Source organism: Trachinotus anak, unplaced genomic scaffold (assembly GCF_046630095.1).
Source record: "Trachinotus anak isolate AG129_WGS33_773 ecotype Australia unplaced genomic scaffold, CSIRO_AGI_Tana_v1 ptg000002l, whole genome shotgun sequence".
Taxonomy (NCBI): Eukaryota; Metazoa; Chordata; class Actinopteri; order Carangiformes; family Carangidae; genus Trachinotus; species Trachinotus anak.
The window spans coordinates 19,363,401-19,381,718 of NW_027273853.1; the positions used below are offsets into that span (position 1 = coordinate 19,363,401).

General features: G+C 44.6%; 3 protein-coding genes across 6 annotated transcripts in view; 1 reads left to right on the forward strand and 2 right to left on the reverse strand.

Annotated features, from left to right (window-relative positions):
• mob2a (MOB kinase activator 2a) overlaps positions 1-12,993 on the forward strand; it is a 62,189-nt gene extending 49,196 nt beyond the window's left edge. For all 4 annotated transcript variants that reach the window (XM_071504341.1, XM_071504332.1, XM_071504324.1 and 1 more), the window contains exons 2-5: positions 4,293-4,453; positions 6,219-6,312; positions 10,269-10,393; positions 11,084-12,993. In XM_071504341.1, coding sequence (XP_071360442.1) covers positions 4,293-4,453; positions 6,219-6,312; positions 10,269-10,393; positions 11,084-11,403 — 700 coding nt within the window. In that variant the 3' untranslated portion in view covers positions 11,404-12,993. The remainder of the gene's footprint in view (positions 1-4,292; positions 4,454-6,218; positions 6,313-10,268; positions 10,394-11,083) is intronic.
• Positions 12,994-13,354: 361 nt separating this feature from the next.
• On the reverse strand, positions 13,355-15,592 carry kcnj11 (potassium inwardly rectifying channel subfamily J member 11). Its single transcript, XM_071504278.1, has one exon. The coding sequence runs from the start codon at positions 15,133-15,135 to the stop codon at positions 13,978-13,980; it is 1,158 nt and encodes a 385-aa protein (XP_071360379.1). The 5' UTR covers positions 15,136-15,592; the 3' UTR covers positions 13,355-13,977.
• A 744-nt stretch (positions 15,593-16,336) lies between these two features.
• Positions 16,337-18,318, reverse strand: part of abcc8 (ATP-binding cassette, sub-family C (CFTR/MRP), member 8) — a 51,979-nt gene continuing 49,997 nt past the window's right edge. Inside the window, exons 37-39 of the mRNA XM_071504009.1 lie at positions 17,700-17,833; positions 16,899-16,961; positions 16,337-16,633 (exon numbers count right to left, since the gene is read on the reverse strand). Of these exons, the coding sequence (XP_071360110.1) occupies positions 16,496-16,633; positions 16,899-16,961; positions 17,700-17,833 (335 nt within the window). The 3' untranslated portion in view covers positions 16,337-16,495. The remainder of the gene's footprint in view (positions 16,634-16,898; positions 16,962-17,699; positions 17,834-18,318) is intronic.

The following is an 18,318-nucleotide window of genomic DNA, read 5'->3' on the forward strand; positions in this document are numbered from 1 at the left end:
GAAGATGGTAGACGTCGTTGTTGTTACTGTAAGATGGTTGCACGTGCTGTCCACCCTTGCAGATCGCATTAACTGCATCCATATGCCAATAGTTAGATTCCTCTGTGATCCAGAGGGCCCATTCAAGCAGCAGTTGTGCAAGATCTGACTTGGCAGGAGCCACAGGCCTAACGGGAAAGTCATTACATGGGTTTTGTTAAACAGGTTTCAGAGTTTAGTTTCTTCAAATCATAGAAAGAACCAGTAAAAAAAAAAAATCCAAGGTCTCATGGGTTTCACTGTCAGTGTTGATGGAATTCATTCATGATTTGCTTTGGAGGTGATAACTAACTATGGAAAAAGCAGTCAGTGTTGTTTGAACATTTCCTCTGCTGAAGCACTGGTGTGTGCATTCACAAGGGGAGAGAGAGGGAGCTCTTTGGTAGCAAATTGTAGTATTTTAGAGAAAGCACTTAAGCTAATTCTCCAGCATAGCTCTGTAATGTGGCCCCGAGTGATTCCAGGATTAATTGGAACCAGGTTCTGGTAATGAGACAGGGTTGTGGTGTACCTGCCAGAGGGCTGCTCCTCTCTGCACAAAGTGTATTTTTGAACCAAGTGGATTCAGTATTCAGCAGGCACACGGTTAGCTAGCACACAGCAGCAAAAATATTCACCAGTATGAGGCATGAGCAATGTATTTGTGACACACTTAAATCAAGACTGAACGGTCTTGGTGGACACACGTGCTTGCACAAACACACTCTCTCAGACCAGACAGGACTCGCTTCTTCTGGATTTTCTCGAGGTCTCTTGTGGGATCAGGCTCGTGACGCAGCTGTTGTGACCAGCTGGGTTGGCCATGAAAAGGGAGAGGGGGCTACAGCCAGAGTCGTGTGTGTGTGTGTGTGTGTGTGTGTGTGTGTGTGTTTGAAGACACAGGTGTGTATTTGTGGGACATAGTGTGTAAGTGGGGTACTGGTGGTGTTGTACAAGAGGAGAGGTAGCGAGTGAAGAAGGCTGGAGGGTGGGGGAGGTGGTGTTGCTGGGAAAAGTGAAAGGGGTAAGAAAGTGACTAACAGACAGAGTTGAGCAGCTGTCAAGTAAGTCAATCCTCAAGTCAGCAGCGCTGACCTCCATGTCACCCGACCATACAAACCTATTTCCTTATTGTTTTTATTGCAGATAAACATCAGCATGTCTGTCCTGCTTCTCACTCTCCACATCGGCTATAAAAAGTTAAAAAGACATCAGTTTTGCACACGTGATGTTCTCATGGCTCTCAGTAGACTCATGTTATTTCACCAAGCCTGACCAGGTTTTCTGGATCGTGTTCCTGTTCCTGTTGGTGCCAGGCAGGCTGTGGCTGTCCCCAAAGCCCAGAGACATGTGCCTGGCCCTGGCCTCAGTTCCCCTCCACTCCTACCTTTTGGCCTGCCCTGATCTGTCCCTGATCTGGTGAGGAGAAAGAGGCATCTGCTGCCTTTTATGGCAAAGAGTTGCCTGGGAGAACTTTACCAGGAACAGACAAAGTTATGTGTGTGTGTGTGTGTGTGTGTGTGTGTGTTGTAGTGACTATGTACGTATGAGGGGAGGAGTGCTGGCATAGAGGAAGTTTTCCTTATCCTAAAATAAACTAATGGCTCCAGAATTTCACCTCCCCTTACCACACAAATGTTCACAAGAAGTGGAGGAGGCGTTTGTATGGAAAATTATGAAATTACAGAGGGAGAGAAGCAGGAAATAGCTCAGTGAAACAGAATGTTTTCAAAAGGAAGGGGGGGGGGGGGCAAGAAAGAACTGACTTGAACCTTTCACAGGAACCAAACAGTTTTCTGAGGGGCTTAGCAAAGCCTTTGAAAAGTTGTGAGAGCTGACGGTATCTGTGGATGAAGCGCTTTTCTCGGGTAAAGCTCTTTCACATGATGGAACATGTAGCTCACGGCGCAAAACCACATGGACCACATGAATCTGTCTGTGCCCTCACGAGCAGGAAGGAGGGTTTTTTTTGTCTGTTTTGAGGGGGAGAGGAAGCAGACATAGATAAGGAGGAATGAAAGAAATTATAAAACAACCATGGGAAAGGAGCTTTGAATTTGAAATAATGAACAGTGATTAAAAAGTGACTCAGAGTAGAGGTCACAGAGTGAGTTAAATGGGAAGCTAATGGGGCAGGATGATAGAAAGATGAAGGGGAAAAAGGGGAGAAAGAGATGAAAAGAGAGGCTGAGTATGAGAACGAGGCCTGAGGCTTTTGACCCTGAACAATAGACTTTTTGGACAGGTGAGCCTGCAGCTTTAAGAGAAGAAGGGAAATAAATGCCTACAAGCCTGAAGAAAGACAGGAATTTGTTGAAAGGAAAAAATAGAGACAGAAAAGGGGACAGAAAGCACAGAGCAACAGGGGAAAAGCGGTGAAAGTGGCCAGTCATTAATAATTAGCCAACGGTGTAATCTGCCGCATCCTTGGTTTTTAAATGAGGCCAAAACAAGATCACGTACTTCCTGATCGGAAGAGCCAAATACCTTGATGAATCATTACCCAACAAATGAGAACCTGAGCAGTGTCGCGTGTGTCTCTGAACATGATTCTGCAAGCGTGCGTGTCCCTCAGTTCTTAGCATTTTAACAGGAGACCCAAAGGCACTTTTTAGCCTAACATTTTTCCTGACGGATAAATTAGAACGACAGCTGACATGTAAAGGAGGCAGTCTTGAACATTTACATAGTAAAGGCCTGCGGGCTCTGTGTGCATCTACATGTTGACTTGCCATCGCTTGTTTGCTGAGGTGGAAAGCAAGGCGATGCTTCCTGGAGAGGGGAATTAAACTGCACAGGGATTTTGAACACTGCTCTGGCCAAGAGGCCTCGTGCTCCACAGTCCTGTCATGTTTTGTAAGTGTTTATTAGTTCCCATGGATATCAGCTGGGCCTGTGTCGATCTACCTCCTCTCCTCATTCCTGTCTCCCCCTCTGCTCTTACTCCCCCTCTGTTCTCTATCCTTTCTCTGCAAGTGTATTTCTAATATCTCTAGCTACATGTATACCATGAATGCGATGACTTTTTTCCGCAGAGAAATAACCAGTCATTGTCTCTTTCCTGTAAATTCCAAAGTTAGTCGCAGCGGGGCCCAAGTGAAAGTGAGAAGGGTTTTGGCTGCTGGAAAATAGTGTTTATGATCCCTCGTCATAGCTGCTGTTAGAACAGCTCTCCTCGGTCCAGGAGCCGGAGCTGCCGTCTTTCGGGAATGGCGCAAATAGGAAGGAAAGAGGAAAAACGAAAGCCAAGAACACATGGTTGGGTCATTGTGTTTAGATGGAGGGTGTGGAGAGAGGAGGGATGAGAATTGGACATGGAGGCAGTGAGCACAAGGCTAGCGGAAATGAGGTTCAACAATATATTCAGGGAGCAAACTGAAACTCCCTTGTCCTTAAGCAAACTTAAACAAAAAAAGCAGAGCCAAGAAGGAGCAAAATTAAGATGTAGGGAAAAGCTGGGGACCGGATGAGGATACAGAATACTGATCAAGTTTGCTATTGATAGCTCAAACTTTCAAAGCCATGAAGAAGAAAGATTGTTGGACAGTCAATTACATTACTCTGTATTTCTTCTGACCATCCCAGACAACACAGCCCGTCTTTATTTGTCTCACTCGTGCATTAAGCCTTTCAATCTTTGACCCCAGATTGCTCAACCTCCACTGATACACACTTGGCGTAGAGGCTGGGGGAGGAGAGGTTACAGCCCTGGAAGTGCAGGAGGAGTGTGATATGACATCCCCATGCTAAAACTGGCAGTGGAAGTACAAGGTGCTGGGGACGTCTGTCTGTGTGGAAGCTATAGACTTAACATTAGGGCAGAGGTCAAGAGTTAGGGGTCAGGTACAGCAACAGAGGATTCTTTGTTTGGTCTGTTTAGGTTGCTGCGGATCAAGTGTCACAAAAGTCAGAAAGAGTTTGTGTTGTGTAACTCATGTACCAAATTAGAGTCAGGAATTTTGCTACAGAACCAACTTGTGCTGATTTGTACTCCACATTCAGTTGTCTCAGCATCTGGCCATAACTATTTGAATATCTGGTTGGATACTAGATGTTTTTACAGTGGCATCATTCAGGCCTGGAAAATTCTTATGCTAGCAGCTCAGCAAAGTGCTTACATTGCCTTTCAATCTTTAGAGTGTGTGGGTCAACAGTAAATTTACCATTTACGTCACTCTCTGGCACTTTTGGAATTATACTTTTCCTTAATTATTTATTACCCCTATTAAGTCCTTTGCATCCCCTTAATCTGTCCTCTTTTATTCTGGTTGCAGGAAGTCGAAGACGAAGCCAAATGGAAAGAAGCCTCCGGCAGAAGAGAAAAAGCAGTACTTGGAGCCAGAGTTCACAAAAATCCGAGTGGTGGACTTTGACCTCAAGGAGCTGGTGGTGCTGCCCAGAGAGATAGACCTCAATGAATGGCTAGCCAGCAACAGTGAGTGATTTTGACACATATCTGAGGATGACTGATCCTGGACAGCCAGCAGAAACCACTACTGTAATTACTTGCCCTGTAAAAGCAGTTCACATGGTCATTGTTAAAATGTCAGAGGGGCCTATTATCTTATTTGAGACATAAACATTCCTTAAAGCTCAATGTTCACCCCGGCTTATGTCAAATTCTTCCTCAGGGGTTAGGAATTGTTTTTCCAAGGCGGTGTGCACTTGTCATCCTGAGTTGACAAGATGTTCCAGTGGTGCTGGGGGGCCAAGCCCTTTACATGATCCAGGCCTGGCGTAACACTGAGCCTGTTCCCAATGATACCACAAACCACTTCTTTTAGCATTGTTTACTGCCAGCTTCAGTCTCGATGCAATGTTGTAACACTTATTGAACTTATAGCTGTCTTAACGAGCATCATATATGGAGTTTAGTAAACTGACTGTGGCCTCAATTCTTGATTGATTTGAGGCTCTTTATTTTGTTGTTCTCCCTGATCTTAGCTATGTGTCCAAATCATCCAGGTGCTCGTGATGGAAAGGGAGCAACACAAATACTCTTCTTCTATTTTTATTTTAGGCTGATAAAACTGTGATATATAACAGATTGGACGTGTTTTCACATGTTAATGTGTTTTTCAACATAAAATTAAAAGTTATATAAGCTGGCATGTCTCAACTTGTATTCACCACTAACTGGGTATTTGCTTGAGCACAAACAGTAGGGCTGAACAATGTTTTAATTGAATCATTTTTTTAACTAAATCAATAATGATTGGAGTCAATTAATTCTGCCCACAAGTATAAACCAACTTCATTAAATGTTTCCTCACTTGGTGCCAACTTTGTCAAGCAGGAAAAAAAGGGATGATTCATGTGGGATGGTGCAATTAGAGTGTGTTATTAGTTTTGTTCCATATGAGAAAACCAAGACTTTGCAGCGAGGAGTGACATTGAAAGTCATTTTATACACCACAGCCATTTCAGCATGATGAGTATTTTCTCACTCAGAAAATCACAGGCCTGTTTTCACAAATTGCAGCCAGACCAGCAGAGCTGCTGCTCAGAGATGTTCAGTGCAGAAGCCTAAACATTATTGAATAAAACATTTTAAATGTTTATGGTTACCTGCAGTATAAAGACCTCCCAATGTTCTCTAGGTAGGAGCTGTGCAGCAGCTAGTCATCATGAGAAAATGGTTAAATAATTAGGATGGGGCAACATTAGCAAAGACAAAGTTTCCTCAACATGTTGCTGCAAGCTTTAAGTTAATTGTTTGTTAACATACAAAACTAATGGTTAGCTTTGCAGCATAACAGGTTGTGAGGGAGTTTCCCTTGCGGCAGAAATACCTGTACCAGTTTTAAGTGACTGGAGTAACAACTTCAACTTGCCAAAGCTACAGCCACCTCCTCTTTTTCCATTTCTTTTCTGAAGTGCACACACACTGCTGAAGGATGTGGTGACTTGATAGATTAGTGTGTGCATGTGACTGTGCCACTGATCACTGTAACAGATAAAAGGCAGTATACAGTTGTGTAGGTGTTTCCTCATCATCCAGTGAAGAAGGTGGCACATGACACAAACAGTCCACTTTGTTCTCACAGTATTTTAGTCATTCATTCACATCGTTCTGACAGGCTTAAGTATTTCAGTGTCCTTTCTGTGATTTATTCCTGAGTAGCCGACAACACACACTCAATAACATGCTGTGATCTCTCTCTCTCTCTCCCTCTCTCTTCCTGTTGTCTTTGCTACAGCAACAACATTCTTCAACCTTATCAACCTGCAGTACAGCACCATCTCAGAGTTCTGCACTGGGGACACCTGTCAAGCCATGACAGCTTACAACACGTAAGTTATCTCCTCCGCTTTTGGTTTATTCATCGTTCACCTGCCGAGCCCCATTGGTTTATTCATCAGAAATATAGTATCCCATTGGTTAATTCATCAAGAGGTGCCTCCCCAGGCAGGGAGGGACGACTCAAAACCCACATGGTGTACTCTCGTGAATTTCAGTCTTTCCGTCTTGTAATGTGCAGTATGCGGCTTTAATGTACTATGTACAAGTAATCCAAGAGCTACTGTGTACCAATTTATGTACTGCACCTTTGTATTTCCATGCTCGCTGCGTCTGCACAGCAACATGGAGGCACATTTTTTTTGTCTGTCATAAGGCAGTACAGGAAATTAAACAGTTTTTGGTCGCTGTAACTTTCTCCAGTCCATACTATTTGTCAGGAAATCTGTTTTCTAATGTGATACCAACGGAAGTGATGGGGGACAAAATCCACAGTCCAAATCCAGTGTAAAAATTAAAAATGCATTTTGAAATTCAGCTAATACAAGCCTTCAGCAGCACTTAGACAAGTCAACCAGGTATTTAAAGTTATGACTTTTTAGCAACAAATTCCCTCTTTTTAACTACATTGACATTTGTGAGCCAGACAAAATCAAAACAACAATTTACCCAGTTTATTGATGATTTGTTACCTTTTCAGGCTGTTGTTTGTGCCATAAAACACCAGGAAAAACATCCTGTTTACAGGTCAGGGAACTACTAATTGCCACTGTCCCTAGTCCCTATGATAACGTCATCATAGTTGAAGATGCACAGATTTTGAGTCATCAAAAGAATCCAGCTCATGTTTAGTCTTTTCTCTAATTAAGCTTTTGAACTCATCCCGTGTAGCTGCTGCATTAGGTTTAGTTTGTATCAATTCAGTGGCAGCCTGAAGACGTATTGAGGACAGACTCGGGGTAGCGTCACCTTTTAATCTCTTGTGGTTATTTCTGTTTCTTGGTGCTACCTGAAGTCTGCTAATATCATTACATTCACATCACACGCACTTCCTAGCTGCGATCAAAGCGTTACCGTATGCGTCTACCTTTAAAGTCTGGCCATTTGTTCCAATGCTAAGGCTAGCTCTGGATCTGAAAACTGCAGGCTCACGTCACTGTGAAGTCACCAGACAAATTATTTTTAAAATGTCTGTATTTTTCTTCAAAGCTGGTTAATGGTAACCACCTCTTTTGCAACCAGTAAAGTAGGGCATACCTCTGCAGTAGTTTGTTAAGGATAATCATAACATGGAGGACTATTCATTCCATGTTAACAGAGGGGAGGTGACTAACTGTAAGTGTTTTTCTAACTAGTTTGTCAGGGCGCGGTGCCATCTTTATGTGTGAACCCTTGTCTGTGGAGAGGCCTTCATTTCCCCTGTGTGTACCAAAGGCTGGAAAAACCTGATTATCCAAACTTTGAGAAACCACAACACTCTCCACACAGCTCTTAACACATTACAACAAGCATACAAATGCCCACACACTCACCATGGACGAAAATATGACATCAATGCCAAACAACACGAGCAGTGAGAAATGACACATATTTGACAGATGTGCTGTGAGAAAGAAACTTGTCATGCGTTAACCCCTCAGTCATCACTGGGTTTTTCCACTGCTGTCACTTTAAGCTACTGCTGCTAACCCACACCCTGAGAAACAGAAGATGCAAAGGTGCTTCGCCCGCGGTATGTGTAGAGAGGAGACAGAAGTGCAGATTAACATGTTTTTGTTTGCACTGTCTATTGACCTGGAAAACAGTTCAGTAGACAGCGAGGTAATGTTAATCCAGAGGAAAAACACAGAATCAAACTTAAGTTTGTCTCACAGCTTCAAAAATATTGCATTTTAGTTTAACTAAAACACTTACTGTAAAAAGTGTTTCTAAGACAAGGCCCACCATTTATGATTGTACCTCCAGTACCCCACCCTTTCCTGCCCGTGCAGGACCTGGCACCCGCACCCTTCACTGTGGTGAAAACTGACTGAGCCACAGTCGCAGCAGCGTCAGTGCCCCTGCCCGAAGGCAGAGCTCAGCACTATTTTTGGAAGAAAATGTTTCCATGAGCTATGAGGGAACGGAACCATTTGGTAGCTATTTAGACCCATTTTGTATGGGTGGGTGGAGAGACGTGTGTGTGTGTGTGTGTGAGAGAGAGAGAGAGAGAGAGAGAGAGAGAGAGAGAGAGAGAGAGAGAGAGAGAGAGAGAGAGAGAGAGAGAGAGAGAGAGAGAGAGAGAGAGAGAGAGAGAGAGAGAGAGAGAGAGAGAGAGAGAGAGAGAGAGAGAGAGAGAGAGAGAGAGAGAGAGAGAGAGAGAGAGAGAGAGAGAGAGAGAGAGAGAGAGAGAGAGAGAGAGATGTGCTTACAGTGTTAATTAGCGTTGGGTTCAGATAGCTGGTTCCATCTTGGATTTGGTTGTTAAATTGTATGAGCAAAGAAAGCTTCATTCACAAATCTGATATCATATATTTTATTTCTTATCAGCAGAGCAGTGAACAACATCAGGTCTTCACTTGGCTTAATAGCATGCCCTCATTCTCACCATGATGGCATTTCATAACCACCCACACCAACACCAGCCCACCCTATAATTACAAAATATTACATAAAGAAGAAGAAATAACATAATAATTAACTTAAAAGAAACTATTTTTAAAAAAGAGAAAACATTGTTATTTATTAAAAACTACAATAAGACGACAAGAACTCATTCATCCCATTACAAAACCCTGAGGAAACTAAAAAAAAAACTAAACAAAGTTCTAGTTTTTCATATTAAGTGGCCAAAAACTGCATTAATTAGATAAGGAATTTGTGAGGATTCATACACACAAAAAATACTTTAGAGCCCCAGCCTGCGTGTTCATAAGTAAACCACCTTGAATAGTCACAATAGTGTTGTATACTGAATATTACTATATATGGCCATAGTTTAATCATGTCTGCATGTCTGGGTGGGTATGGAGGAGTGCAGAAGGCATATTTTTTTAGTTCAGCCAGTGTTTCTCTCACACACAAACACACCGTCTAATCCTGTGTGAGTAAGTGCATTGTAAGAGTCTGGTCCTGGTCCTGTGGTCAGTAGGTCTCCTCCCGCAGGGTCAGTTATGTGGACGCTTTACATTCCTCAGAATTTGTAACGTCTGCCCCACTGACTCCCGCACTCACACTTTTAAAACAGCTACGCCTTCACACACATTTCTTTTCACCATTTTATCTGCTCATTAATTGACCTTCTCTACTCACTGAGATCTTCCTTTTGTCTCTGCGGCTACCTCACTAGTCCTGTTTCACAGTTTCCTCCCACTTTAGCCCGCTAATAGCCGCCTGCTGCCCAATCATCTATCTCTAAAGTGTCTGCTGACCTGCTGTTTGACTCTGAGCCACCCGCTTACAATTCAGCTATCTGGGTCAGCCCTTCCAGAAATATTTGACCAGCAGTGGAAGTGGCCCGCGGACTGAGGGGGATCAGTGTCCCGTTTACTCCCATCACTGCAGGGAATTTGGCCCAATCAGGAAATTAAAGCTCCGGGGGAAGAGGGTTCATCAAGTTCACTGAAATGAAAACACGCTAACACGATATCTTGATAAGAATCTGCCCGTATGAGAGACAAGAGATGGTTTGTAGTGTCTCTGGATCATACATCTTCATTATGATCTGTGTCCTTGAGAAAGTGAAATGTCACTGGGATTATGGGTTTTCCCTGCACAAGGAAATAGAGCAAGTGACATCTCATAGGTCACACGTATATTGTTTTCTGCTTGACAGAATGATTTGACAATTTTCTATTCCAGGAAACATTCCTGTTTGCGTCTGAGCTGCACTTACCTCAACCACAAACGTCCTTTACACAGCATTCATTATGATTCTTTAAAGGCTACGTCACAGTTGTGTAATAATATCCTGCTCTTCATTAATGTGTTTTGTGATGTTATAATGTTTTGCTTGTCTGTGTCTCTCTAGAATATACTACTGGTATGACGAGAGGGGGAAGAAGACGAAGTGCACTGCTCCACAATATGTCGACTTTGTAATGAGTCTTTGTCAGAAACTGGTCACAGATGAGGAAATCTTTCCTACAAAATACGGTGAGAATCCCTTTGTCTGCAGAGACCTGCGACGTCTCTCAACTGTTTCTGACTCCCGCAGCTGACGTTGTGCTGCTGCCCCCTGCTGCTTCAGCTGTTGAAATTTAGGGATTTAGGGATTTTTTTTTTTTCATTTTTGCTGGAACAGTGACTGAAATAATTAATTCATTAATAGAATAATTTATGAATTTCAGCTATTCCTCTGTTGTTGTTCAAATTTACACTTCAGTGAACCACAAAGGCGCACTGGGTGAGATGTTCCTTCATTTCCATGAACACAATGTAGTTCATTTTGAATCATTTTGAAATGGGGTTGTAAATACTCGCTAGTTTATTATTGGCTGAAAATAGTCCAAACAAAGAAATGCATTTTTTACTCTCGTTTACTCCTGAGTAAAACTACAGTGCCCAGGTGTTGTAAAGATTAAACTATATTTGTCACAATTTTTTAAAGATTTATAGCTTCAGTAGGAGCGTGTGAGTTTGGGATGCACACTATTGGAAAGGGTAGTAAGCCAAAAAGTATTGAGTCAGACTAACGCATTGCTGGTTTTAGTCTTTTCATAGGTTTTCTTGACAAAGAGAAAACTATACAACAATGTTGATCTTTTAAACATATTACTCCCTCAAATGATTTCTGTTTCTAATCCCATCTCTTCTGTCTGGTTTCATTTCCTTTTCTCCCCTCAGGAAAAGAGTTCCCCAACTCCTTTGAGTCCTTGGTAAAGAAGATCTGCCGGTACCTGTTCCACGTGCTGGCTCACCTCTACTGGGCGCACTTTAAAGAGACGGTGGCTCTGGACCTGCAGGGCCACTTGAACACTCTGTATGCACATTTCATCGTTTTCGTAAGGGAATTCAACCTGGTCGACCCCAAGGAGACCTGTATCATGGACGACCTGTCCGAAATCCTCTGCACCCCTGCGCCGCCACCCGCGCCCACCGCGGCCCCCTCCGCCCCTGCCTCTGCACCCTCCCCCTCTTCACAAAACCACGTGACGGAGAGATGAGCGGGGGCGGCGGTGAGACAGCAGCCCCGGGGGTGATAGAAGATAAGATAGAGGAGAGAAGGAAAGACAGCCTGGCCCCCTTCCTCGGTGCCAGCAGGACTTAAGAGACCTTCCACTACCCTTATATTTCGCTACGACACCAACCAACCAGCCGGAAGGAAGGGGGGAGGGTTTTCGGGGGGGTTTGGGGTGGCGAGGAGGGGTTTGTCACGCCAGCAGGAATTGGCGTGAACGTTCCTCCCAGGGGCAAATCCCTCCCATCTTCTCTGCAATTTAAACTAGGAACAAAAAAGTATGTGTATGTTTTATTTTTGGTTTTATTTCATTTTTATTTTTGTTGAAGTTTTATTCAGTTTTATTTTTTGTTGTGGGGGTGGGGGTTGGAAGGGGGGAGGGGGTGCAGTGTGTCTGTCGGCCCTTCACCTCCCTCTATCCTCTACCTAACATACAGTACAGGAAGGGGGCTCTGCTTTGCTTTGACCTACTATTGTACAGTGTTGTTGATGTGTGGAGAAGAGGCGTCTCTGCTCACCTGCGGGCTCGTCCATCCCTCCTCCTGCAGCGGCGGGAGGCAGCCTGCCGGTGCGCGGCCACTCCGCTGGCCAGTAGGGAGCCACGTTACTGCCTGATGGGGCGATAACTAGCCAATCACTGTTTGGGTTGTTTATGTCGGGGATGATTAAAGCGCTTCCTACTCAGGACCTGAGAGAATACGTCACTGCTGCCAGAGAGAAGTTACTCTCTTTTTTTCATTCTCTGTACCTTGTTCTCCAGACTGCTCAGCCCTCCCGATGACAGATCGTGTTTAACTACAGTATAGTCACATAATCACCTAACAAACATGTCCCAGAGCCTACCTGTAGAGGGCAGCAAACACATAGAGAACGCCACAGAGTCAGGGAGACAGAGAAGAAAATATAAAGATTGTATGTTAGCTCTTTAGTCTGATCAGAGAATGGATGCTTTCGAGACAGACTGGTGCCCGTCTGTGGCTGAGTCGGAGCCGTTTCCTGGCGTTCAGCATAGCAGCAGCCCCTTAAACCACCAACACCACCGCCACCACCCACCCCAGCAGCACAGAAGGACAAAGACATGAGGTAATGTCTGCAGGCTCACAGAGGGAGAGACGGAGACAGAGAGAGGGGTGAGAGTGATGGGGGTGGAGCTGCTCTGCTGTTTAACAGACACCAGTACTCCCGGTGCAAAACTAAAAATCTTCTGGTTTTTCTTTTTTTTTTTTTTTCCTGTCCCTTTCAATTTGCTGTTTGAAAAGATTATCAGAGGAGAATTAGTTCAGAAATAATAACAATAATGGTATCATTACACATGTATAGAAAATGCACAGTCTGCTTGGACTTTACTGTACAAAGAATCGCAAGCGGGTTCTGTCAGACATAGCCTCTGTGTGGAGGAGGATGGGTTTATAATTCTCCCTTTTTTTATTTATTTTATTTTTTTTATTTTATTTTTTTTTGCAGGGTTCTTCAGTTCTGGCTCTCGTTTTTATGTATTTTAATTATTAACTAAGTTAAAAGCAATTTAATATTTTAAGCTCTGCGGATTATAATCTAATAAAAGAGAGAAATGCCACTGTGTCTCAGTGTCTTTTGTAAGAATGTGTTCGTGTAGAGTAACTTCAGGGTCTTGTGTGTAGTGTTGCTATTCTTACAGGGGAAACTCCACCAATTTAACACATAGTTTAGTCATGTGGAATACTACTCAGCCGATGAAAGCAGTTGGATAACATCTCCTGTGACTCTGGAGCAGCTTTGTCAGGTCTGAAATAACAGATCAGGGTTATCTCAGCTGTAGTGTGGAGACTACACATTTATAACAAAAAAATGGTGTGAAACTGGGCAGAATAAGTTTGAAAGATTTTGAGTCCACCAGGCAGAGAGGGTGAACATAGGAGTGATAAATCACAAGAATTTGCAGTACAGAAATGCCAACAATGTGTGAAATTGGTCATTTAGAAGCAGTATCATGATTCCAGCTTATTCACCACATTTACAAGTGTTTGTCTCACAGTATTTGGTTATAATTGTAACAGATTTAAAGGATTCTTCTCTAAGAATCCAATGTATCGCTGATCAAATATCAACACCTGCTTCAAAAATCCAGGATCGGTTGAGCTATGCTTGTGCATGGAAATGCAACACTACATTATCTCTCTTTTAAGTCACATTATTTGGGCCCTCCATCCACAATACACTTTACATGAAGCATTCTCCTTTATTGCTTTTGGATACATGCAGTCACTCTTAATTTTAAAAAAAAAAAAAAAGATGAATGATTCAGGTCTTCTAACAGTCACATCTCATAAACCTCAGTGCATTCTGACTATGTGCGTTTTTACACTAACCCTGAGTAAAAAGCCTGACAATGTGTGTGTGTGTGTATTTGACTGTATGGAGAGATGTGGTGTGGATTATTGATTACAGGTCATCCATATCATGGCATATATTCATTATAAATACGATTCTGTTACTTAATTAACCCCATACTTCATTAGCTCTCCTACAAAATTGCCAGCAGACCTGGCTCACAAGGTTCAGTTCAGTTCAGTTCAGTTCGCTAGCTCTCCAGCCTGGACCTGCGGACCACCGAGGTGCCCCGCCGCCTTCTCACAGACGCCCGCAAGGTGACGCCCTCGTTCAGCTTAAACTGAGCGATGCCACCGACCTCATCCAGTTTCTTGGCGCTGCAGCACGGTGTCGGGACCTTCACGGTGTTACCGAACTTGGAGTAGTCCACTGCGTACATGCCGTCCTCCTCGGAGACCGTGGGCACGAAACGCTGCCCCCACAGGATCTCCTCCGCCACGTACGAGGTCCTGGCTTGCGTGGTGATGCCCGTGGTCTCCACCACTCCCTCCAGCACCACGATCACCTCGATGTCCTCATGCTGCAGGTCAAAGGCTGACAGGCTGTACAGAGGGCTGTCCTTGTCTATGACGTGGCAGATGATGAGGGGGGACACCAGGAAGACGCCGTTGGTGCCCACCGGGTTGTCCATGTGGATGTCGATCTGGTCCAGAGGCACCACCTCGCCCTCCTCGGTGGTGGTTTTCCTGACCACCTGCATCCGCACGGTGGCGCTGATGATCATGCTTTTCCTCAGGTCCCCGATGCGGATCATGAAGCACAGCTTGTTGTTTCGGACGGAGATGACGGCGTGCTTGCTGAAAATGAGCGTCTCTGCGCGCCGGTTGGCCTGCGCAGTTTTCATGAAGATGCAACCGAGCATGATGGCGTTGATGACCAGGCCCACGATGTTCTGCACGATCAGGATGATGATGGCGGAGACGCACTCCTCCGTGATCATCCTCCCCCCGAAGCCGATGGTCACCTGGACCTCTATGGAGAAGAGGAAAGCGGAGGAGAAGGAGTGAATGTCCGTTACGCACGGGACAAAGTCGTCTCCCCTCAGGTCCAAGTCGCCGTGCGCAAAGGCAACGAGCCACCAGATCATCCCGAAAAGAAGCCAGCTGCACAAGAAGGACATGGTGAAGATGATGATGGTGTGGAGCCATTTTAAATCCACCAGTGTGGTGAAGACGTCCTGCAAGAATCGGCCCTGTTCTCGGATGTTGGTGTGCGCCACATTGCAGGTCCCGTTCTTGGCGACGAACCGAGCTTTCCCCGGTTTCGCCTTGAACTTGGGCTGCAGGACATCTTCAGCCAAGCGTGTCAGCAGGTAATCTTCAGGAATGAGTCCTTTCCTGGACAACATAGCGATCCCATACTATGCACCCACAGCCGTTTGGCTTTGTGGGGGTGTCTGTGCCGGGCTTCCTCTCTCCCACTGCCCCCTTTCTTTACCAGTCGGTCCTCACGGGTGTCAGCTCCTCGGCAGCTGTCGGGCGCAGGAGGGAGAGTCTTGTTGTCGCCCGTTTTCTGGAGGTATGCGCGCTCCTCACGTTGCCTCCAGATCAGGCGCAGTACAACCCCGAGGTCCCATGAGAAGATTCTTCTTCCAGCTCCGCAGCTGCCGCCGTCACTCACCGCACCTCACCGCACCGCACCGCACCTCACCGCACCGACCGACCGGGCGTAGCAGCGGCAGACGCGGCGTCCCATTCGTTAATCAGCGCATCCGTGGGGGCGCGTAAAGCAAATTCAGCGAGATGTGAAATGTCGATGCAGGATCACGGCGGAGCTCTGAGCCGAGGTTTGTCACCTTTGGATGAGCAGGCAGGCTCATGTGGCGCAGTTGGTTCAGCGCTGACTCCGCCACTTCTCTATAACTCGGTAACGTGAGATGGGGACGTTTTGAGGTGGAGAGACAGTCCCTCCCTCCCTGCACCACCTATGTGGTGCCCTTCCTGTGATTTTCAGTGAGAATGCGGGTGGGGCCCTTTACAAACAGTTCAGTTGTGCAGCTCTCAATGCCACATGCAGCTCCCACTCTGATTATACAGTATCATGGGTTTTAGGGCACTCTACAGTAAATCACCCTCATGCTGTTTGGTTTCGACTTCAGCAGCTTTAAGCATGAATAGAAACTGAGCTATCCCTCCACAAGAGCCAGATTTAGTCTTTTCATTTACACCTAGTCCTGTGTTTTTAATCTGATCTTCCTGTTCTCCTGGGCTCCCTCGCCTCCTCATACCAGCCATGGACAGATTTTATTTTACGGGCCAATCCGCTCCTCTGGCATCCATATAACTTTCTAATGTCACATGCTGGTCCTGGCTCCAGCAGGCGCACACACTCATCACACAGTGACACCCCAGAGTGTTATGAAGATGATCACTGTGCTGTGTTTCTGGCTCCGAGCCGGACCTTTCTGGACAGCATCATGTATTGCCCAGCTCAGCTCCAGGTCAATTTTAAACCTGCACTGATGACTCACTTGTTTACTCCATGGCAACAAGTCTCACACACACACACACACACACACACACACACACACACACACAAGCCCACACAAACCAATTTCAATGATAATTTATGTTTTATTAACAAAGAATTAACATTTTTTATGTACAAATATAATACAACATGATTAAAAAATAAAAGGAATATATTCCATGGGACAATTGCACTTCGAATGTCTTCCATTAATGCTTCTTCTCTCTTCTCCTCTTGTGCTACTTGTCTGCTCGCACGAAGGAGGCGAAGACGCTGTCCTCCGCGTCCAGCAGGGCCTGGGGTCTGTCGTACTCCAGGATGATGCCCCGCTTCATCACAATCACCAGGTCGGCATTCAGGATGGTGTGGACGCGATGCTGTGCGGCGGCAGGGGAAGAGGAGAAGGATTACTACATGAGAGAGAGCTGCTCCACTCTGAAACATCCTAAATGAGCTTTAACTGTCTTGCTGTTCACAGTATACATGTGTCTTTAAGGGCATTTTAACAGCCATGGGTGATCTTTTTTTGTCACTTTATTGTGAAATAACCTTAAATATCCAGGGACAGATGTTCTCCTGGAAGTCTACATGCATTGCTGTTAATATGGTAGAGCACTGGCACAGTGTGGGGGAGATACTCACTGCTATAGTAACTACTGTGCGGTCAGCAAAAGCAGTCATCACCACTTTCTGCAGGATGCTCTCCTGTGGGGGCAGAGGCAGAGGGAGAGCAGGCTGAGCTCAAACAAACTTACTTTCATGCTGACAGAGAGTCAATGGATGTGTAGAATAAAAAGCCTTTTTAAACAGTTCAGTCATGCTGGTAAAAAAAACAAAAAAACTATTGAAGCTTATTTTTCTAAATATCATGTCTTATTCCTCATCTCCGTGTCCCTGATTAAAAGCTCAACCTTGTTTCCCTGAGGGCATTGCTGCTTGCTGCTGCGCTATTGTAAACTAGAAATGTCGCTCTTTGTAACCCATCGTACCAGAGAGGCTCCTAAGTAAGAAGCAGCCATTTGCCGACACAGAGTCCCCTCAGGCCCTGACTGCCCTCAGTATTTTCCCTTCATTTCAATCTCTCTCTTTCTGCCTCCTCCACGCCTCCTTCTCCACTCCAGCTTTCTTTTTTTATCCTCCTCTTATGTAAGAAAAAAATCAAAAGTACAATCCATGATCCAAACCTGATCAGAACCTGTGATCTAAGTTGTTCTTGTTTTATGCTATTAACAGCTGATACTTCCACTTACGAACAGTCGACAAACACAAGAATGCCGATCAATCATCTATTAATTTGACTTTTTTTATATTGTATATTATATATATTAATATTATATATGTTTACTTCTCCCCTCTTCGCCTTGTATGTCTGAGTTGCCTCCTTTCATCATCACCTTCCTGTTCACTACCTCAGTGATGCTCTTTTGTTAAACACACACTGACCGTTGCCATGTCTATGGACGCCGTGGCTTCGTCCATGATGAGGATGCTGCTCTTCCTGACGAAGGCTCTGGCCAGACAGAACAGCTGCCGCTGACCCTGACTGAAGTTCTCCCCTCCCTCTGTCACCATGGCATCTGAAAGAAAAAAGAAATCCTTAATACATTTAATTTCATAAATGCACTACACTACACAGCCATTAGCTTAATTTTTATATATGATGTATAGAGTTTAAGTTGCAGATTGTTTTATATGCAATATGTAACATTACATTTGTGACACAACATCAGCCAATTGAGAGGGCAAAGTTAATTGGCCATAACTTTCCCAGCCTGTAAATCAATATCATATTGATTTTCAATTGTGTGTTATGAATGAGGCAGAGTCATACGGAGATACTTGAAAAAGTAAATTGCTCCCCAGTGATCTATCAGTCAGAGCATGAGTGGTTTTTCATCACTGGCTCTGCTTGAAATCACATGGCAACTGTTTCTCAGTGAATTAATTCAAATTTTAGGTTTATCTTGAGCTGTAGCAGTAATCAGGACCACACTGATGGTAAACAGATATCTTTTCTACAAAGACGGCAAAAGACTTTCATAATGCTTTTTTTTTGTAGTTT